The 22,836-nt window shown below is 44.5% G+C and overlaps 1 protein-coding gene across 1 annotated transcript; it reads left to right on the top strand.

Moving 5' to 3' along the window:
- Window positions 1-2,496: 2,496 nt before the first annotated feature.
- LBH (LBH regulator of Wnt signaling pathway) lies at window positions 2,497-19,220 on the top strand. The gene is made up of 3 exons (XM_088467989.1): window positions 2,497-2,659; window positions 7,561-7,657; window positions 16,906-19,220. The coding sequence occupies exons 1-3, from the start codon at window positions 2,634-2,636 to the stop codon at window positions 17,092-17,094; spliced, it is 312 nt and encodes a 103-aa protein (XP_088324115.1). The 5' UTR covers window positions 2,497-2,633; the 3' UTR covers window positions 17,095-19,220.
- Window positions 19,221-22,836: the final 3,616 nt, after the last annotated feature.

A 22,836-nucleotide genomic window follows, 5' to 3' on the forward strand; every position in this document is an offset into this window, starting at 1 on the left:
ACTAAAATCCCACCCAAGGGACTACAACTGTGCTCGGGGTGCTGCATTTAATTGAGTCCATGGCATGTGCCTTCATGGGTCGGAGATAGAGCTGGCACCCGGGCAGTAAAATTGGTACTCGGTGTCTATGATATTAGGACAGAAATGCACCAAGACGACCAGTGTTTTCATCTCCATAAAGGTACCGCACGTAATTGGATGTAGGCAGTAGACACAAGCACTGCATGCATCACCTGGGCTGGACGCATTTCGCCACGTAGGACTCCATCAAAAATATTATTGTCATTATCTTTATGTCTCCGAGCTGTGGTCACCCGCGCTAGAACCGAGGGCGCGGTAACATGCCACGGTGTGTAGAAATCGCCTATGTTGATGCACACATATGTTTCCCAGCTACAGCTCTATCTGTAAATTAGAGATGAGCTGTTCGGTTTTGCTGAAAGCAGAACACACCTGAACTTTGGGGTTCCCAGTAGAACCGAGTCCTGCCTTGGATCACTTGGAGGTTCCGTGTAGAATCGAGTCCTAGCTCAGGTCATCCCGCAAGTCGTATCTCGGATCTAAAAACTGGATCTCGCGTGTTGCTGATTGCATGTAAGTACCTCCCTCATGATTTTCATTTCCAATATTGGTCAAAATTGACAGGGAATGGCTGGAAATGAATGTTATTGATCTTAGTAATACTATAGGAATATAAACAGGTCCACGTTACTCGATCTTAGCTGTTCTTATAAACTTTTTTTTATAAAAACCAAAACACTTGAGGGTGGTTTTGTCAAAACCAAAACATGGGGTCTGCACACACCTCTTCTATAAATACTTTCATAATTTATTCCATTTGATATCATCCAAGAAGGACAAATATGAAGGACTTAATTTTGACATAACATCAGGTCATCTTAAACACACACATTCCGCAGCACAAATCCTAACCCACTGCTCCATGCTCCTTCCTCACTATCTATCCCATCTGTGTCGCCCCTGTCTGTCTGCCCTTCCCCTTTAGAATGTAAGCTCTCACAAGCAGGGCCCTTGTCCCTCACGTGCTTCTCCCCCTACTTATAGTATCATTTACTTCTAACTCCCCACAACGGCACCTTATGCTGGCCACACACATAGCAATATTTTACCCGATCTGGCCGATTCTGACACATTGGAATGACAGATCGTGTAAAATATGGCCAAATTGTGAGTAAATCGTAAGTCCCCACTCACGATCACGATGCGATGCGCGTCCTTGCTGGCCGCACATCGCATCGTCAGATCTGCCGTGCAGTAGGGCACATCTGACAATCTAGGACACGGTGCACTGTGAAAGTCTGGATGCAGGAGAGATCGTTTGAAGTTCGGACACCAAATCGTGTACAGATCGCGTGGAGATCGTGTGCTGAGCTGCTGGGGAGAGTTTCAAGGGAAATCGTACACATCGGCTGATTGTGAGCACATCGCTATATCTGTGACCAGCTTAACACCTGGTTGCTGATGCCCCACTGCTTGTGTTATGCAGCTATGTGTATAAACCTTGTCCTTGTCCTACATTGTTTTGTATTACTATTAACTGTTTTTCTTGTGTGCTCATTTATGTACTGTGTAAGGCGCTGCGGAACCTTTGTGGCGCCATATAAATAAAGGATAATAATAATAATATGATTATTATTCACATTATTTTTGTCTTTAACCGCTGGAGTGATCAGACACAAAATGACGCTGCATGTCAAACATACGTATACTATGTAATAAAGCAGGCGGCGATCAGGCTGGAAATATACTGCAAATTGTGCCAATGTTCCGCCCAGAGACTTTACCCCGCTTGGCTGCGATTAGCCCTGGCAGTCCCGCCTAGAGATCCATTTTCCCATTTTAAAATTCCACGCAATTTGCTACGCCGCTGAGCAACAATGCATCGAAAGCGCAGGAGTAATGCGGCCTGGTCGCGCTCCCCTGGTCATATGCTGTCATGTCAATCGCACCCCCGATGACCCATCCCCAGTTACAGCATCCTAGAAGCCATTCTTCTCCAGACAACCATTTGCCCACCCAATATATATCTTAAGAGAATAAAAACTGTCACAACAAAGAAAAAGAAAATCAGAAATCGCTGCTTTGTGACGTGGGTGTGAGTGTGAAGACTCAGAGAGCTATATATAGCTCCTTATAAATGAAGGTGACACTACCTCCCCATGTCACTGGGGTGGGGGATGTTAAGAGTGGGGGCAACAAAAGACTGGTGACTTTATAAAGACCTTGTGACATAGCTGAAGCAGAAAGAGACTGTAGTGTAGGGGAAGGAGAGACACACAGGGGCTGAGCATTGAGATCTAAGCATGAATGCAGTGCTGCACTCTCACTGACTGATACATTGTATCCAGGGGATGAGCTGCAAGCAGAGACCATTCATGCTTTTTTTGACGTCAGCACTAAGGGGCGTAGCCCCGGGACAGACCCGCCCCCCTATGTTATATAAGGCAGCGCAGCCCGTTCTTACCGGTGCAGAGTGCTGTAGTTATCCCGGAGGGAGCTGTGTGGTCTGTGCTGGCTCTCGGCTTTTTATAACGTGGACTCTCCTGTGAATAGGACCCTTTTGTGTCTTATCTCTTTAAAGCAGGACATTCCCCCCAGCCTCTTAGGACTTCATGTCTGTATTTTACCCCATTCCCTGGTAAGTGGCTCAGTTTTTCTCTGATTTATTCCTGTGCGTACAAGGAGAGGGGCACAGTGTCCTATGTATTAAAGGACGGGGGTACATGGTGCCCTGTACACGTAAGTAGAGGGGTACAGAGTGCCCTGTGTATGTACGGAGAGGGGGTACAGAGTGCCCTGTGTATGTACGGAGAGGGGGTACAGAGTGCCCTGTGTATGTACGGAGAGGGGGTACAGAGTGCCCTGTGTATGTACGGAAAGGGGGTACAGAGTGCCCTGTGTATGTACGGAGAGGGGGTACAGAGTGCCCTGTGTATGTACGGAGAGGGGGTACAGAGTGCCCTGTGTATGTACGGAGAGGGGGTACAGAGTGCCCTGTGTATGTACGGAGAGGGGGTACAGAGTGCCCTGTGTATGTACGGAGAGGGGGTACAGAGTTCCCTGTATGTACGGAGAGGGGGTACAGAGTGCCCTGTATGTATGGAGAGGGGGTACAGCCTGGGTTCCCTGTGTATGTATGGAGAGGGGGTACAGCCTGGGTGCCCTGTGTATGTATGGAGAGGGGTACAGAGTGTCCTGTGTATATATGGAGAGGGGTACAGCCTGGGTGCCCTGTGTATATATGGAGAGGGGTACAGTGTCCTGTGTATATATGGAGAGGGGTACAGAGTGCCTTGTGTATGGAGAGGGGTACAGAGTGCCCTGTGTATGGAGAGGGGTACAGCCTGGGTGCCCTGTGTATGTATGGACAGGGGTACAGAGTGCCTTGTGTATGTATGGAGAGGGGTACCGGTTTTGTTCACCCCCTCCCAGCCATGTACTGCAGACATCCTGGCAGCTAAACTTCATACTGGCAGGCTGTGCTGCGGGTGGGTCTGGCAGCAGTTTAGGTCCTAGGTGCCAACCATGGTGCCAGTTATGTTGGGGCACAGCTGGACAGCCTGTGATGGGTGAAAGGACTTTGGCACTGTCCCTTGTTCCCAGCCCCCCTTCATACTTTCTATTGCACATTTGTTCATTTCTGCTTTTATTTTTTGGTAACTGGAAGTTGCCTGTCTTCCTTCCTGGGTGATGAGTGATGGGGTGAGGAGACTAGCTGTATGTGCTGTACAGTAATGACCACACAGCCAGGTGATAGAGGTATTGGGGCACTGTAACCAGGCTCTGCAGAAGGTTTGTCATTTTAGGGTCCTGTAAATGTGTAGGGAAGGGAAACTGTATTGATCATTAGAGGTCCAGAAGCTGTTAAATATTTGCATTTATTTCTGGAGCATAATTTACTAAGTAGGTGGCTGGGTGCTGTGTGGCAGAGACTCTGGGTACAGGAAGGTAGTGTGCAGTCGCTTGTGGCATTATACTGTGTTTTTCCATGAGCTAGTGTAATTTATCCATTGCTGGAGCCTGCACAAAAGTCTTGTGTTGATAGATTAATTGTCCAATTGATCTTGTGTTCTGCATGTTTAATGTGAAATCCCTTGTGTAACTGGATCTGAGACACTGAGCTTTGTCTGCTTAATGGGAGAGAGCTAGAGCTGTCTGTTGCCTTTGTTTCCAAAGCATTAAACAATATATGCAGGCATGGTGCTTGTATATAGATGCTCTGCAGGGCTGGCTGCCTGTCTCCCCACTGTTATTGTAATGTAGTATGTTTAGCCTTATTGTGCTGAGCTGTGCGTATGTGTCCTGTCATTGGGCTCGGTGTGCTGGGGTGAGGATGAGCCTGTGATGGTGGCTTTCTGTGGATTTGCATTGGTTATAGGTAGCTGATGTCATGGATTGTCAGCTTAGTATAGCATGAATGACAATCCCCTGTGCCAGACTCTGCCAATCTCCTCATCCCCGCTCAGACATGATGATTCACATTGATGGGCCAAATTCATTGAGTAGCTCTATTCTTAGTCTAGTGAGTAACTTCCAGCACAGGTCTCGTGTAAGCATCTGCCCAAATCTTCCTTGGCCTCACATCTCATGTCTTGGTCTTTTTTATGTATAGCTGAGCTCGCTGTTCCTTCCACATTCCAGTACGTTTAGTACTAACACATTTTTAAGCCCCTATTGCTCAAAGGATGCTGTACACTCTGAAATTCAGTCTGTAAAATACCCTCTTCAAACTCCATTGAAGAGAAATCGTCAGTGTTCGTGGGACTGTTTTTTCCTATGTATAGAACAGTTTATGTATATAACTTTCCATTGTGCATGGCTGTGTTTTATGTCACACGCTAACCTGACTGATTAAGGCTTGGTATGTTTTCCAAATAGCCCTTTTACAGGCTTTCATGAATAGTTGAAATAGTTGTTTACTGAAGGTGTGCGTCCCTATTTACAGATTCTTGTGCATGCGACAGTAAATTTAGTCCTTTCACCTTGGAATCCATTCTTCAAACTGACAAGTGTTTAGCTGTGGTAACAGTATGCAGTCACTGTGTAGGAAAAACTGATTAATCGTCATTGAAAATAAGGTTTTGCTGTCTGTGACGTAAAGCTTGTCAAGGCGATAAGTTGCCCCATGTTTGTTTACTTGTTATAATAATCTGTAATCTAAGAGCACCTTTTTTCTGGTTTGGGGGAAAATTCAGTGTTCAGCATTATAGTGGCGAAAATCAGGACAATTGGGTTAGTTCCTTAAGTTTAGTTCTGACCCAGGAGCTGCTTGGATCACTGAGGTCCAGGTCATGCAGAAACTAACTGGATGGCAAAATGTCTTAAGTGACTAGTCAGCCAAAGTTTCAGCTTTGCTCGCCTCTGCCTTAATAACCGTCAATTGGCTTCAACAACAAACTTGAAAAAGCAGCTATCATGTTATAAGTGTACTTAGTAGGGGAGAAATTAATTAACATGGTTCTGTTCTCTCTATAGCATGCCTGTCTATAAGTGACCATGAGGACCAGGTTTAACGCAGTGGTTCCCAAACTGTCCTCAAGGCACCCGAACGGTCCAGGTTTTAAGGACATTCATGGCTTAGCACAGATGGTTATATCAAAATGAATGAGATACTAATTAAGTCTCCTGTGCTCAAGCATAGCTATCATTAAAACCTGGACTGTTCAGGTACTTTGAGTACCAAGTTTGGAAACCACTGGGTTAAGGAATGCACCTTTTGTCATTTATCTGAAAGGTGAATGTTTACAATCCTTTCTCACATCACTACAAAACACATCAGCAAAGTGGATGCGTCCCACTGAACGAGAGCATAAATACACTCCTAGCAATCTTCCAAATAGTCTACATAGTACAGCAGAAAAGCAAAATAGTCAGAGGTTCCAATTGGATTGCAGTCTATAAACCAGGTGTTCTGGACAACAATCCTCGGGTATCCCAACAGGTCATGTTTTGTGGATTTCTTTAATCATGGACAGGTGAGTTCATCTCAAATAGCTGGGTCAGTAATTATCCCACCTGCTTCCACAGACAGAAGTCCAGAAAACATGAATTGTTGGGAAATCTTGGGGGTTGAGAACCTCTGCTGTAAACCTTTCCTCTGGCTGAGACACTGATCATACAGCCAATGTGGTTGCGTATTCAGCCTTAAAGCCTATCTTTTAGCGAGGTCCGTGCAAATTTAGGTTTGCAGGTTTTCCAAAAGGAAAATTGCAAAATCAGTCTTGCAGCCATTGGAATGTAAATTTGGGCACCAGCTCTTAGGTCTCTAAATACACAGAGCTACACAAATGATGACCGTCTTTACTTACCACTGTCAGCACTCTTGGGGTAATTCCTGTATACATTTAATAGTAGCAGGTTCTAGATTTCTCACTGGCTCCTGAAACTGACATACTGCTTTATTTTATTGTTTTTCACCCTCATACTCATCATCACTTTCCTGGTTCATATGTCTTTTTGGGTAGTGGAATTGTCTTATGCTGGCCATACACTCGCTCGATTTCGGGCAGATTGCACGATTTTAGACTCATCGTACGATGCGTTGTGTGGAAATCGTGTAGTATATAGGTAGGAATACGATCCCATGCGTGTTCCCGCCGCTGTTCTGTCGTAACTTATGATCAGACGTGCAGCCCACATTATCCATCGTAATCGTATGCAGATCGTGCCGTGTATTTGCGCATGCAATGTATCATGTCAGACTGCCCGAGCGTTGTCCTTTAAATCTATTATGATCGCATGTTTTTGGTGAGGCACACGATCGATCGTGTCATGACCAGTCGTATAGGGTCGAGTGATTGTACGTCAGATCGTATGTACATCGTGTCAAACAAGCACCAAATCGGACGTCCGGGACTGCCAGGGAGTTCAAGGGAAAACGTACGATGAATCGCATCTTATGCTGGTCGTACTAGTTTATGGCCAGCATTAGACTGTACAAAGTAACAAAGTTCATCTCTGAAATGTTTTGGGGGATTTCAGTTTTAGGAAACTGTTCTATGCTAAATCAGAGGTTCCCAAACTCTGTCCTCATGGCACCCTAACAGTTCAGGTTTTAAGGATATTTATGCTTGACCACAGGATATTTAATTAGAACCTTAATCTGACCGGTATTTCCGCGATCCTGCAACGCGATCGGAAATGCCGATCTGCCGGGTGGATACGCCGGCCAACATCGATGGTCAGCGTTCCGTTGCAGGATCGCTGAATATTACATGCTCATTTGTCCCTGATCTGACGATCGCGATCATTTTTTGATCGGGGTCGTCAAATCGGGAAAATCCAAAGTGTTGGATTTCTGAGATCCCACGATGCCGGGTTTCAGCGTGGGATCGCGGCAATCCATCGCTGATAGATGGGCCCCATTAGTCAATTTGATTCAACCACCTCTGCTCATCAACTGATATCTCCAAAACATGAATTGCTGGGGTGCCTTGATGGCCTCGTTTGGGATCCTCTGCCCTAAATATTTCATTTTGTGGGTTTATAAAAGCCTTGTGCGGATTAACAGTATATTAATGCCCTTTCTTTTCCTTGCAGCACTGATTACTTGCGATCAGCTGAAATGACTGAGGTAATAATGAACACCCAACCCATGGATGAGATTGGCTTAAGCCCTCGCAAAGATTCTTATCAGGTACGTTGCAGGCTCCGACTATGCCTTTGTAGATATTGACACTGGCAAAATGGGACCGTGCAGATAAGGCTGTAAAAGCGTGCCCTTGTCTCTGCGGCACGGAGCTCTGCGCCCGGTAGCATGACTGGCTGACGAAAGCTGCATTTTTCTGCTTTTCTTAAATTAAAGACCAGCACGCTCCTGATTCTTGGTTGGTTTTGCACTGACAGCAGAGGGAGATGGGTACTGTGGCGCACAGTACAATTCCATATGTTGAGTTGTATTTATGTGGAGCCTAAATTCAGAACAGCTGACTTAAACCTTCCCATAATAAACTCTAAATTGAGTGTGCACAATGTGTTTTTTGTTTTATAGGGCTGTAAGGCAGCCTGACTACATACCTTGTGAATCCGCTTATAAAACTGCATGTTTATGTGCAGATACACAGGCAGGGCTGTGCCGTGTAGTGAAAGGTGGAGCGGGTGCTAGTCTTACCAGCAGTGCAGGCTGCTGGTGCTGTCGTAAGGGCAAATGCACAATCCTTCTGTCGACCTTTGCTAGGCGGGGGAAGTCTGGAATTAATGACTTGGAGAACTATGGACAAGTCATGTGATTCTGGGGGGAGATGTATCAAACCTTGGAGAGACAAAGTACCAACCAATCGGCTCCTAATTGTCATTTTACAAACACCGCCTGTAAAATGACAGCTAGGAGCTGATTTGTTGGTACTTTATCTCTCTCCCTCTAACAAGAAACATTTCAAAATGCCTTTTATACAGTCGTATTTGAGTGACAAGTAGAAATGTACCTACCTGATGTGATGTAGCGTGTAGACTCCTGGTTGTCTTGGTCACTAGGAAACAATGCTTCCAGAATATTATCTGTGACCTAACAGGATGCTTGCAAAATCGCTTCCTCCAATGTCTGTAGATGTGCCTAGGATTGTCCTGATATTTAGGCAGCTGGTTGGCGCACCATTGTTTTGCCCAAATGGGCACGGGGTTGCATAGTTGGCAGTTAATATAACCTGACTTGATGCTTTGGTTACTGCATCACAGCACCTAGTATCATGGTTAATGTTTTATATTCTCACTCTACAAAGTTCTGTAGCGCCGGACAGAGCATTGTACATATTGGTACGTTAAATATAATCGAGGGCGAATGAAACGAGGGCCCTGCTTGTGAGCTTGCCTTCTAATGGAAGGAGTAGAGCCAGTAGGTGAGGCGTAAAGTGGGTACGGTAGTGGGGGACTGGAAGGGATCGTATCATCTGATAGGCCTTAGTGGACTCAATTCAATGTGGACTGAATAGCGCCAGGAAGGAGCTCCCGGAGCTATTCAATTCAGCGCGCTGTTAAGCCCGACTGAAGGATTTGTAGTATCACACCTCCTGGGGTGCGAGCAGTAATCCCAGAACTGCTGGCACGATGCTGTTTCCGCCACACTAAGGGCAGAAAACTGTATCGCGCCGGGCACTGAGGTTGGAGAATGCCGGTTCTCGTGACTAAACACCATGTTTAAGGTGCGAGAACGGGCATTCTTTGACATAACTGAGCTAAATTGAATAACGCCGGGAGCGCCTTCTCGGCGCTTTTCAGTTCGTATTGAATTGAGCCCAGTGAGTTTTGAGGGGGGTTTAAAGGAATGGAGGCTGGGGGATTGCACGATAGAGACAGGGAGACCGTTCCATAGACAGGGGCAGCTTATGAGAAGTCATGGAGGCAGGAGTTCACTAGGTGAGGGTGAAAAGTTTGGAGGGGCTAGTGAAGTATTGGCAGGGTTGCATAAAAAAATCTCAGGCTTGCAGCTGCATTACGGAGAGATAGAAGAGGACAGAGGTGGTTGAGGATGATGCTATTTTACTAATAAGCGGTGAGGACACTGACTTGCGCTATTATCTCAGATGAGTGACTGTTTACTTTGTGCCTGTTCTCCACATACAGAAAACCATCCTTTCTAAGCACACTCTTATACTGCAGATGAAGATAACAAACGCTCTGTGGCATTTAATGTCGTGGTTCTTTTTGCACCAATAAAGTGCGATAATGGCAGGTGACTGCTAGATCTGCGCTGCAGTCTTTCTAGAAACCATTCGGTTATTATGAATGAAATTGCATTTTTTTTATTTTTTACATTCATTGCCCATGTTAATGAGAATCACTTGCTGGTGCGTGAAAGGCCCAGGGCTAAGCAGATTTCGAAGAATCCTGCACACTCACCAGCTGCTTCTTCAGATTTGTTTAATAAATCTTCTCCGTGCTGCAGTTTCTTAAAGGGGAATGTAGACCAATAAAGTACAACCAATTCGTGGCTTCTCTGGTCGGTTGAGGCAAAAGGCTCCTGTTCCTTAGTCCTAACGCTCCTGCTCTGAAAGTACGGTTTGCACCTATCGCATACAAATTAACTTTCCTGTCCCTATGGCTGTTGGGTCACTGGTCATGCTCACACAAGTATCTGGTTTGGTTCCTCTGCAGTGTTGACTTAACCCTTTGCAATATGGAGTTACCCTTTGTGTCGTTGAATCAAAAACTCTTTCTTAGAACCAATCTAGTTTTTGGTGTCTGTTATACAGACTATTGTTGTCAGAGCCAACAGGGGCTGGCCCAACATGGTCAAGGCCACAAGAACCAGAGGCATCAAGCAAGATTCCCAAGGTCAGGGTTTCCCAAACTTAGTGCTCAAGGCACCCTTTTTTACTGCTAATGCGGTGTGTGATCTGTCCACTGACACTGGGGGAAGGGGGAGTTGCAATACAATTTTTATATATATATTAAAAATACATTTTAAACTTTATTGAATAGTAGAAAAACCCGACCACTACTGAACAGTTTTGTAGGGAAAAAAAAACAATCAGTTAAGGGGCCTAATTATCATATTTGTGGCATATCCCCCGAAAGCGCCCACTTTCGTAGAATACCTGCAAGTATTAAGTATCATTCAGGTGATAAATAATTTCTTATTACCATGAATAGCAATGATAATAGATTTCAATCAGGTCTAAAACCTGATCATTGATATGTCCCTAAATATTCTTAGGTTAGGATAAAAACTTGTCGGTCAGTACCCTAATACTCCACCCACACCCCCCTAGTGCCTAAACCTAACCTCCCCCTCCCCGCAACCTATCCCTTCCCCTAGTCCCTAACCCCGCTACTTATCTTTGGGATGTCAGTGCCAGGATTCAGACAAGTGTCGGGGTTCCGGCGTTGGCATACATACCGCCAGCACCCCTGTATTCAGAATACTGAATGTAACCCTATCAACACAATTATAATACAAATCAATATTTATCAGCATATGTTCTAAATAGATATACATAATAACAATAAATACAATATAAGTGCATGTCACAGCTTTAAAACACCGGCGATGGCACGGTATCTTGCACCCCTGGCGGCCCGCTTTGAGCCCGGATATGCATAATTTTGCTAGCTCTATGGAGCTGTGAACACTTATGTAAATTGGGGCTGCAGTTGTCGCAAAGACTCGCTATATATATAATTTTTTTTTTACCCCCCCCTGCAGGCAGAGCAGCACCAGATTTTACACTGACCTGTGGTATTCCTCTGCTCGGTATGTCCCATGACTGTCCATATTCTATAGGCACTGGGCAGCTTAGCCTGTGCAGCTCCACATAATTTTACTGCCCAGTGCAGTATCCTTTGATGGAGGACTGAGGGGTAAATGGTGGTAACTTCGTTTACCTGCGAGTAGGCGGAGCTTTGGCCTCCCGTGGGGCTTCAGGCGGCTAAATTGGCAGGCCCTAGGGGTCTAATCTGGAGTAGTGGAGCTCCCGCTCCATTGTCAATCCGGCAGCATGCCCCCTATTCGCAATTTTGTCCCACTAAGCCACACCCCCTCACAGAAAGGGGCGTGGCTACAACATAGTGGGGGCCCGCCGGGGAATTTCCCGATTCCCTGGAAGCCCAGTCAAAGGCTGGTTAGCTCCACAGCCTATCTTCTATCCAAAATCCTAAATTCTATTGTCCTTAAACATCCCAAGTCACTAAATTCGTGTGAATGTAAATCTCACATTTTGATCCACTCCAAAGGCTTTATTTACGAAGAGTATGGTTTGCACTTCTAATTATGTTTCTGCCCAAAATTTAAAAGGGCAATGCTTTTATGTACAAAGCACAGCTAGTTAAAATGTTGCCCTTTTTACATTTTTTACGCACAAACAAACCCAATCAGAAGCGCAGGGTTGTAGAATGCAATGCTTAGTAAATTAAACTCCCAAGGCTCAAATACAATAGTTGCATGTTCGTTTTGGTCAGTTATAAGATTCTTAGGGGTCTATTTACTAAGTAGTGTTAGGAGACAGAGTGAAAAGTGATAAGGTGCCAGCCAATCAGCTTCCAACTGTCATCTCACAGGCTGTTTGAAAAATGACAGTTGGGAGCTGATTGGCTGGCACCTTATCACTTTTCACTCTGTCTCCTAACACTGCTTAGTAAATAGACCCCTTAGTACCAAATTGAGCATGCCAGTACAGGTTTCTATTCCACTGAATGAGGAACGGCTGAGTTTTTACACGCTGCCAACTGGCTTCTCACATTTTTTTTTTTTTCCATTCCACCCGTATTGTATCGAATAGTTTATTGAGAAGCTATTCAACCCTAGTGGAAAGTTTTGGCTTGCATTAGGCACTTAAAAAAGTTTCTGGCCAGCTGTAGATACCGAAATTGTCTTCCTGAAATTGTGCCCCATGAATATGCAGTTTATACCTTTTTCCTCAGCGCAAGGACATTTCTTCCCCAGAGTTTTAAACAGTTATTCTAATTTGATCCACCAGCTGTTCCCTTCTGTATTCTCTAGACCTGCTCTCCTTGGTATACATGGTATTACCGGTGAATTGTTCAATATCTGTTCCTGTAATGCTGTATATTCCAACCACTCATCTACGGCCTTCTTCCTTTCCCCTTGCTAAAGAGGGAACCGACGAGCGCTGAACCACAACGATGAGCTTCCTTCAGCTTGTTTCCTTCCTTCGATTAAGGCAGGAAATTGTTAATGCATCTTAGATCTCTGTATAATAGCTCAAAGTGCACCTGTTTCCGACACACCGGGGAGAAGGCCATATGGTGGACTGAGCCAGGTCTTTTAATTCACGTGGATTCAATCGCTAAAGCACTTATGTTAATATGAAAGCAGTGTAGTGTTTCTTAGTGACTTGACGACTGTGCTCCTAATCTTAATGTCCTTTTGCTTAATCAGTTCGGTTGACCGGACGTGAAATTTCTGGTAAGACTTGAAGTTGAAGCACTTTGTAAACACATAGGGGGTTATGTAATACTGTAGGTTACAAGATTAAGGAACCCTTTAAGATTCCTGTGAATTCAGTTACACAAAACAAAAATTCAGAACTGCAGTGTGCTGCTTTATCATCTGGTAACTGAAATATCGTCCATGGATTTAGATGGAGTCAAGCTCCCAGGTTGCCATAGAAAACCATTATTTCCAATACTTCTAGACAGTGACTCCAGAAATCATTCCAGACCAAAAAGCACCAATTTATTTTTGTTTGAATAAGTTCTCAAAAGTACTCTGGTTTATTTATGAACACTACACAGACGTGCCGTAAACCGATCGGCAAAATGTATAGGTCACTCTAGGGCAAGTTAAAAAATGTTCTGTGATGATTTAACAAAAGCCATTATATTCATAAATATTCAATGTTGGGAACATTGACCTTTTTTGGCTATGCTACACCCCATGTAATACTGTCAGAGCATGCTAGGACTTGTAGTTCTAAAACTGCTTCTCGTGCGCTTTGCCAATTGTTGGCCTAGAGCCTCTTCCATTCAATTTGGATAGTAGTCGGTGATAACTCAAACAGGTCAAGTTCTGAGCAAAAAAATCATTCATGAATAAGTGAGTAGGCCCCTAAATGTCCAAGCTACTCTTTCATCTAGTCTCTACCATTGAGCAACATGTTGACTTTTTTTTTTCTATTCTTGTAATTAGGACATGGAGTAGAACAATTTCTGAGCAAACAGAAGTACAAACCCTGAACATTAATATTTGGCCACTCCCCATGGTTTTGACCATGAAGCAGGATTGTTTAATTTTCTGTCCGCTGGTTGATGCTGTGTAATCTCCTTTTGATGAGCCCTGGCCCTTAATCCGCAGGATGCAATCATAAACTTAATGTTTTGCCACAAAAAAATGAGAAATAAATCTGCCTGTAGGGCAGTCTCTGTGTACCAATGGCCAGGGGCCTAAAGGATGAGTAAGGGTCTGCTTTGCAAATCTAATCATGATTATATTTAATGCTGGCTAGATACTCTGATCCAGAAGGTACCAGTTAGATGCACTTTAGCAGTTACTTCGATATTATGTAGCCAGATGAATGTAACCTTTGGTCTATGCTATCCTGGCATCCTGCGGCAACTGCTGTGGAACTACACATCCCAACATGCATTTTCATGATTTTGCTGTTAGAACGTGCTAAAACTGTGGCTGGTCTGCTTACCTCTGGTCTATGCCTTACACCCCACCAGCTTGTTAGTGAAGTGGGAATAGCAGCCTTTTGCATTCAGTTGATTGAAAGGGACGTGGGGGGAGGGGTGTGCTTGGTGTTGATGGAGGACTGCATAAGCCCACCCAAGAGATGGAGGCGATCATGCATAAAGTACTTGTCATGTCTACCTAACCAACAGATGCAGGATAGGGCGATTTGGTTTGCAACATACTTTTTTTTTTTTTCTACGTTTAACCGACAGTCCATAAAAGATTCTCTATCCTTTAAATGATTCGCAAAACTTCCTTTTTTATTTTTTTTCTTCAGTTTTGTGGTTGAAAAAATGCTTGACCCGATCTGTGCCACTGGAGGTGGTGTCAGCCTGCCAAGTTGGAGGCGCAATGTGTGACAATAGATTAATAGTGGTATTCAATATGGGTGCGATAACATCATTTTTTGCGTTAATATCGCACTTTTTAACGTTTTTGCATTAATATCACTTGTTTTAGTTTTACACCGTATTCAATTTCAAAGACTTATCGCAGTTTTGAAAAGTCTTTGATAAAAATCTGTGATAACTTTTCACCATTGAATAGGTGTCGGGAAAAAAGTGCAGAATTGGGGTTTAGGGGTGCAGGCTTAAAAAAAATAGCCTGCACCCCTGAGATTGACATTTAAAAAAGAACTGTCAAAAAAAGTTTAAAAAAAAAATAGGGACACCCCAAAAAATTAATTTAAAAATTGGGGTGCAAAAACAAAATGGGAAAAAATTGTTAAACAATAGGGAAATAGGTTCAGGGCTATTCTGCAAGTATGCGGCAGGTGTTTTCTAGAATAGAATTATAGCGGCAGGTGCACAAATGCAGAATTTTAAAAAACTTTAGGGACATCAAAATATGCTAGTACCCATTTTCATGTACCCCAAATTTGATGGGACCACTTAAAAAAACAAAGAATAACCTAAGTGCTCTTCTGCATCACTTCAATGTCGGGAAAAAAACACCTGCTGCGGCTATTTAAAGCCCCGACTTTCAATTAAAGGCTAAAACGGGGGTACCCATAGTGTTCCCCCATGTTTTTACAACTTTAGGGGGTCTTACAATTATTTTAAGGAAAAATTCGTAACTTTACGCAAATCCAACTTCGGAGTTTCCCGTTTTCGTTAATTTGATATTGAATACGGGGATAAGCGGGAGCGCGCACCATACCTTTACGCAGAAAAAAACTCCGATATGAAACTTTAACTTCTCCAGGGAAGTTAACCTTTCATATTGAATACCCCTCTAAGTCTACATAGTATGATATGGAAATGTGAAGATTAAAAGCCACGTTAGATGCAGAGCTCAGCTGTCACCGGGATCGTGGATCCCACAACTGCTTCTGTCACACTGAACCGCGGCTCCACCTGGGCAAGAACAAAACTCGTGTCTAGATATAACCTTAAGCATTTGAGTTTTAGCCGCAGTTCGGGGTGGTCAACTGTCTTGGGGATCAGTAATCCCTGTGCCGCCCATATTTCTCTGCCTGCTGTGAAGATGTTGTGGGTGTGTGCTTCAGAAATTCAACCGTGTCAACGAGAGTTAAGGATTAGCTTTCTTGAAGAGCAGCAATGTTTGCACAGCCAAACTATTTATCCAATGAGTTTTATCACACGCAACAAGTTTTAAAACTCGCTGCGTATGATAAATTGTGCTCAAGCCCATCCGCTCCCAACTGTCACTTTTCAAACAGATGACAGCTGGGAGCTGATTGGCTGGAGCACCATTATCCTACACAATGAGTTTTAAAGCTTGTGCATGTTGAAACTCGTTGATAAATGAGTCCCTTTGCCCTAACTGTTGCCCATTTCTGTGGGGGGCTGGGTTGATGGGGGGGGGGGGAAAGGAAGTCCAATTAACATTTATTTTAAATGCCTCCTTCACTAGAGCCGCTTGCAAATCTGTAGATCTACGCTCTTCCTGCAGCCACAGGTTTAAATTAAGCTTCGAGAAGTTCTTGTGACAAAGCTTCTATAAAAGGAAGGAAAATCAAATGGTTTTAGAATCTGTTTAATAGATTTTGTGTAGGGTCTTACAGCCAAATTGGCAAGAACCGTTCACCCTTACTTAAAACGCATCCACACGGGTTTGGTATGGGATCCCGGCGGTCAGGTTGCCACCAGTCAGAATACGGACAGCGGCATCCCAACAGTCAGAATCAGCCTTAGGTACAGTAAGTAACCGAACACTGACCCCTACCCCTCCCTCTCTAGTATCTAAACCTAACCTCCCCGCATCCTCAACCTAACATTCACCCTAGTGCCTAAACCTAACCTTCGATACTTAACATTGGTTTTATGGCCCCGGTATTTTGACAGTCTGCATCCTGTCAGCTGGGGTTCTGACAACATCCTGTCTACACATAGAATATTGTCTACAGACTCTTTTGGATATTGTAAAAATATGGTATTTTCAACTATGTACTTTGACCTTTTGCATAAGCCAACCTCTGAAAATCATTTTGGTGATGGAAACCAATTGGCTAGGTATTTCCTCTGCTGCGGCTTAGTCTGACAGTTTTACCGGTAACATGGTTTTCTGGTCATTGGTCAGCTTCAAATTCTCTTAAGATTGAGGTTCTCAAATGGAGAATAATATAACCGGATTACATGTAGTGGTGTTTTTTTTTTTTTATAAATGACATTGGGAATAAACCGGAATCAGTTTTACCTCAAAACCTTCCCTGTGTGAGGCCTGAGGACAGGTGTGAGTGCATCTGTGTATTGATTGACATTTTGAGAACTGACCCATTTTTGTCTTCTCTTCAGATCTTCCCAGATCCTTCAGACTTTGAACGATGCTGCAAGCTGAAGGACAGACTACCCTCCATTGTTGTGGAGCCCACAGAGGGAGACGTGGAGAGCGGGGAGCTGAGATGGCCTCCAGAAGAGTTCCTGGTGGCAGAGGAGAAAGAATCGAACTGCGACACAACAAACAAAGACAACAAGGAGCAGTAATGGTGTAGCTGGATACAATGTAACCTTTGTTAGTTGTAAGATGAAAGGCCCACTAATGGCTCGACTGTAAAACGGTTAGGAAGGAATTTTTTTTTGTTACCGATGACAAATTCAAAGATGCACCAGTGAGATTTTACCAATTTTTTTTTTCTTGTGCAACCAGCCTTTGATGTGATTGAGCATGAAGTCTCAAAGAAGTTTGCTTTTTTTTCATTTTCTTCAACGAAAAATACTATTTGAGGTCTTTCTCCAGGGCTAGACACAGCAGTAATCTTTGGTAGATCGAGGCAACCAAAGAAGGAATTCTTTAACAGACGGACTCAACCAGTAGTATGGAATCTGCTTTCTGCAAGAATGAAGGTTCAACCAGTCATCTCTCTGCGTGAATGTTCATCCATTCTGTCTAGTGAACAGAATCCAAATTTGCTAATTATTGTCTTTCATCTATGCCCACCAAAGTGATCTTCTGATGGTCTGGCTGTGCAGCCGGGCTCCACACCATCAAACAAAGTCGTAAGCCATTTGTGCTTGGATCAAAAGTGAAATCCAGTCTCCTCGTTGATGCCAGTGTTCATCCATGCACAAGGAAGCACTATTGTAGTGTTGCAGTATTTGTGTCCTGTCCTATGAACTGTCAATTCAATTGTTCCTTGACCGAAAGCGTTGTAGGGCTCCACTCCAAAAGTAGACCTCTTTGACAAGTGTTTAGGATTCTCTGCTATTTAACAGAAATAATAATGAAATACTGAGCTTCCTCCCCTGATGTAGACATCTTGTGCACCACTCAACGACACCAAATGTGCCCACAACATCACCCATTACCCCAGGATGTGGAACCTTGTGCCGTGGGCATTGCACGTGTGCCGATCACAAACGTGGACATGCAATGGACATTTGCTATAGTGACAAGAAGTTCTGTGTTTGATTTAGTTAGAATACCATTGTTTGAATCGAGACATTTGCCAAAAAAAAAAGTTTGTGGGTAACGAGGACAATTTGTATGGGAGTAAATTGATGTACGTCGAACTGCACTTTTAAAAAGCTACTTTTGCATTCTACATTGCAGATGTGTCCAATTGTTCTACATTGTGCTGGAGGTACATTCGGTGTATTTTAACATCAGAGCATATTTTCCATGTTCTGTCACCCATTTCCTCAAGGCCATTCTATCCTCAGAAAGAACCCTATTCATGGTTTCTCAGGCTGTGATGGATGAATCTATTAAATGACGGCGCTAAAAATATACATCCGTTTCTTTCAGCAGGATCCCACATTATCTACACAAACCCCCCCCCCTCCCAGACAGTCATCCCACCACCCACCTTCTGTTCCCCTGCACACAACCAGCTATTGACATTGTCTTTCAAGCCTCCTTTAGCATAGCTTCCTATCCATTGAATTGAAAATACCTCAGTATAAAAATGCTGGCGGACATAGAGGAAAGATTGCGTGAAAACACATTAGATGCTTCGTTCCTGTAGGTCTGCTTTGGTTTTTCCTCATGAATATATAGCAATAATTTCTCTGCTTTGGACCGTCGATGCAAAATGTTACGCTTCCCCTCGTGTGTCTTGCAAGTGGCACATGTTTAAAAAAAAAAAAAAAAAAAATTAATGGAAACAGTCTTTATTTTTGGATCGTGGCCGAATCTTCCGTCTGTCACCAGCCGATTGGTCTCCAGGCTGTAGCATTGTACACCTGTCTCGTCCTGGCCTGCAGCGGTGTTAAATAGACAACTGTTTAGTACAACAGCCATGCTCTGTCAACCCCAATGAACTTGTGGTCTGTTTGATTAGAAATGTAGTGAGATTCCACTGAGGAGGCCACCGATCTCCTTGCTCCCGTGTCCGATAATCGGTGAGTTTCCACCGGACCCTTTGGAGCAGAGGTCAGCCCCGGTGGAGGAACCTACTCTGCAGTTGTCGTTTCTTGTTATGAGTATTGTATATTTCCAGTTGTTACTAATGTCTGCGAACAAAAGCACTCAAGTAAATTGTTGTATAATAGTATATATATATTTCTGTAATTTTTGAGGCTCAGGGAGAAGCTAGCTTTTTTTTTTTTTTTTTCCAAACAACTTTTGTCACTGTGACGGTTGTAAATAAAAGTTTGAAATTGCTTTCCAAGCTAGCTGCTGCCTTGTTTTATTCTGCACAAACAGCTCTGCACCCACCACGCTTCCTGCCTGTCTGGTTAGTGTCATATTGGTACAATGTGCTGCACGTGGTATGTAAGTGCCTGGGGAAGGGCCATCAATCAGTGGCCAGTGTAGATGGTTACTATAGGGGGTTGTCATGCTGGGAGTCTGCAGAGTCACGCAAGGAGCTTGTCTCCTATATGCATGTAGGGCACCTTGCTCTGACTGCAAACCTTGGCAGTGTGACCTGGGAAACCAGTCTGCTACAAAGTCCAGGCAAGTTAATGTGCAAGTTTAGTTTTTTTTTTTAATGTAAACCTAAAATAGAACAGGACACTGCTGGGGAAAATGGGCTGTAGCTGAGAACCCCCTTTCAGACCAATGACCAGGAAATATACTGGTTTATTAACCTGGGTCGTTTGCAGTCACTTATAGCAGAAACCCGGTTTGATGCGGGTTCGTGTACAAAAGCCCGGCTTTTGCACTGTCTGAAAGGGGTATTGTATCGTACTGTAGAGCAGTAGTTCCCAAAGTCAGTCCTGAAGGCATCCTAACAGCCCAGGTTTTAAGGATATCCATGATTGAACACAGGTGCATACACACGCTCACATTTGTCAGATGAATGATTTGACCAACGATTTGAACTATGAACGATTTTTGACGGCATTAAAATGAATGGAATCGTCCAAATATGACTGCAAACACATCAGATGTCAGATATCGTTATCTGACAAAGGGGAATGCGCATCGTTCATCTGACAAACATGTCATGTCAGATTTTCCTTCAGATATGAGCGATTGAACGATTTTTAAAATAGTTATCGTTCAAATCTGAAGAAAAATCTGACACCATTACCGCTGTCCTGTTGATTTTAACAATCTCCGTACATCAGATGGAATAAATTAGATTCTCACTCTGTCCTCGGGACTCCAAACAGTGCAAGTTTTCCAGGTCGCCTCACAGAGGGGTCTATGTACTAAAGCCGCACATCCACTAGGCGACTAGGGAAAGACAGTACAATTACAACATCGTAATAGTAGTCGTTCCCATCCCCTGCAGTGCCTACACTGAACGATTAGTCGTTCAGTTTAGGCACCCTCCATCATCCCCGAACATGGCCAAACTGTCTATCGGCAGATTGACCGGCATGTTTGGGCAATAGTTGCCAGAAACGACCAGCGGGAGCGCGCATTGCTGGTCGCTTCCAACAGTATAGTGCACGATTAATGAGCGATTGCTCGATTACGATGTCTTAATCGTGCAATCGCACATTAATATCGCCTGGTGGATGTGCGTCTTACGCCTTAGAGCGAAAGTGGATGGACGTAAGGTACAAACCAATCAGTTCCTAACTGTCACTTTACAGGCTGTTTGAAAAATGACAAGAGCTGATTGGTTGGTACCTGATCTCATCCACTTTCTCCAAGGCTTAGTAGATCCCCAGAATCACAAGTGAAATTGGCTCCACCAGTGGATCTTTTAAATGTCAGTGAGTAATGACTACACCTGTGCACCTGCTGGGTGACCTGGAAAACGTGACCTGGTTGGGGTCCTGAGGACCGAGTTTGAGAACCACTGGAATGAATTAGTGTCGAGGCCTGGGTATACCCCAGGGGCTGTCACCATAGTCACTGTGGCATGGCCTTTAGTGTACTTGGTGCCATAATACAGCCGTCTGCTCATATCCTAATCTCTTCCAGGATAGTACTGTTGCCCTGTGATCTCGCTCAACAATAGCCCTTCTTCCTCCTGTCACTGTCACTTTTAATGTAGCAAGCGATGCTGATTCAGTGTCCAGTTAAGGGGGTTTATATCAGACCTTCTATAGTGGACAGGTAAGTGTTGCCTGAAACAACCAATCTGCTACTAGCTATCATTTATTTAGTGCAGTTTAAAAAAAAAAATAAAAATGGCAGCTAGTATCTGGTTGCTATGGGCAACTTCTCAAACCTTTTTTTTTTTTTTTTTTTAAAGAAGGTTTGAGGCATCTCCCCACAAAAATGGCTGAGGCTTTTGATTAAACAGGACCCAACATCTTACACATTGTTTTAACACCTTTTAATAGCAGAGGGGCCAATTTTTGTGGCATGGTGTTTCAGGGGACACCTCCAAGTATGTATCCCCTAAATGTACCATGCAGTCCCCATAGGTTTGAGGATTGCGGAGCTGCCAGATTTACAAAGCTCTGGAATGCAGGGCTGGATTAAGGAGGGGTAACAGGTGCGGGTGCCCCAGGGCCCCCACACAGGGTGGATGTGACCCTGCCAAGAACAGGTGTCCAGTGGCACCTATTCCCAGACGGGGGCTCGTCTTCTGTGGCTCTGTGTCCTGACAGCAGCAGCGCAGTCAGTGCTGCTGCATACAGCGCAGAGCAGCTCCAGAGTCCCCTCATCAGCGTCACATGACGTCCGTGGCGCTGATGAGGGGACTAGTGAGCAGTTCTGCTGGATTCAACGTGAGGGGAGTATGTAGGCTCCGTATGGCTTCGGGGAAGGGTAGGTAGGCTTTGTGGCTTGGGGAGCGGAGGAGTGGGAGGCTGAGTGGCATGGAGGGGGGGGGGTGGGGGGCTTCATGTGTCTTGAAGGGGCCCCCACAACTCTGTTGCCCTGGGGCCCCCACAAGCCTTGATCCGGCCCTGATGGAAAGCATCAAGGCCCCAGCTGCTAACGCAGTCTGAAGATGGCGTGGTGCTGCTATGGGCTACACTTTGCAAAAGTTAGCGGGAGAGGGTTCCAGAGGAACCCTCCCCAGCGGTCTGACTGTGCATGCGCTGGAGTCCAGATAGAGGAATGAAGGGGATGTAGTTAGCGGACGGCATGCCCGCTGGTCTGAATCCCGATGGTGGAAGCCCGACATGGGACTTAAGATAGGCATCAGTATACAGACAGATGCCAGCCTGAACGAGGCAAACCAGGGGTATCTTCGCTGTTAGCAGGGGGGGGGGGGGGCGGAGAGCAGACTGCTAGGTTTAGGTAGCATAGTGGGATTAGTTTTGGGGGGGGAGGTTAGGCACGAAGAGGAGAGACTTAGGTTTAGACATTAACGGGGAGAGTTGGGGTGTGGGGTTGGAGGGATTAGTAGGAGAAGGGGGGGAGGGTAGGTATACTTACCCAACCCGGCGGGGTACCGTTGTCTGTATTTTTGACAGGAGGCATCCCGACTGCCGTTGTTACATACCCATTCCGGATGACGAGACTGCTGATGTCTTTCAGGGCCCTGTGCCTGCGTGCGCTATTTACTGCGTTCCTGCGGTGTAACTGCATACTGCAATGTGATCGTGGCTGGTAATATCGTGCTCATATCGCACTGCAGTATGTGATTCTTGATAAATGGGCCCCTAATAAACAGAATTCTTTAATGACTACCTAAAGGGGCTTTACCAAATTTCTGATTTCTTGCCTTATTTCCATAACTTGATACAACACCATTGTTCTAACATGCTTGCCTGTGTCTTTCAACAATGTATTTATGCAATCAGGCAGTCTTCTTATGCCCTGGAATACAGAACAATTGTTCTCTGGATACAGTTTCTTGTAGAATCTAATGCAGAGCTGTTGTAACCCTGAAAATAAGGAAAATCCAACTTTGCCCAGTTCTGTAAATG

The sequence above is a fragment of the Taudactylus pleione genome, unplaced genomic scaffold, assembly GCF_031769625.1.
Source record: "Taudactylus pleione unplaced genomic scaffold, aTauple2 ptg000079l, whole genome shotgun sequence".
Taxonomy (NCBI): domain Eukaryota; kingdom Metazoa; phylum Chordata; class Amphibia; order Anura; family Myobatrachidae; genus Taudactylus; species Taudactylus pleione.

Coding starts and splice junctions, on each gene's coding strand:
- LBH (XM_088467989.1), top strand. CDS start 2,634: ATGTCTGTATTTTACCCCATTCCCTG. Junction 2,660..7,560: donor GTATTTTACCCCATTCCCTG/GTAAGTGGCTCA, acceptor TTTTCCTTGCAG/CACTGATTACTTGCGATCAG. Junction 7,658..16,905: donor CTCGCAAAGATTCTTATCAG/GTACGTTGCAGG, acceptor TCTTCTCTTCAG/ATCTTCCCAGATCCTTCAGA.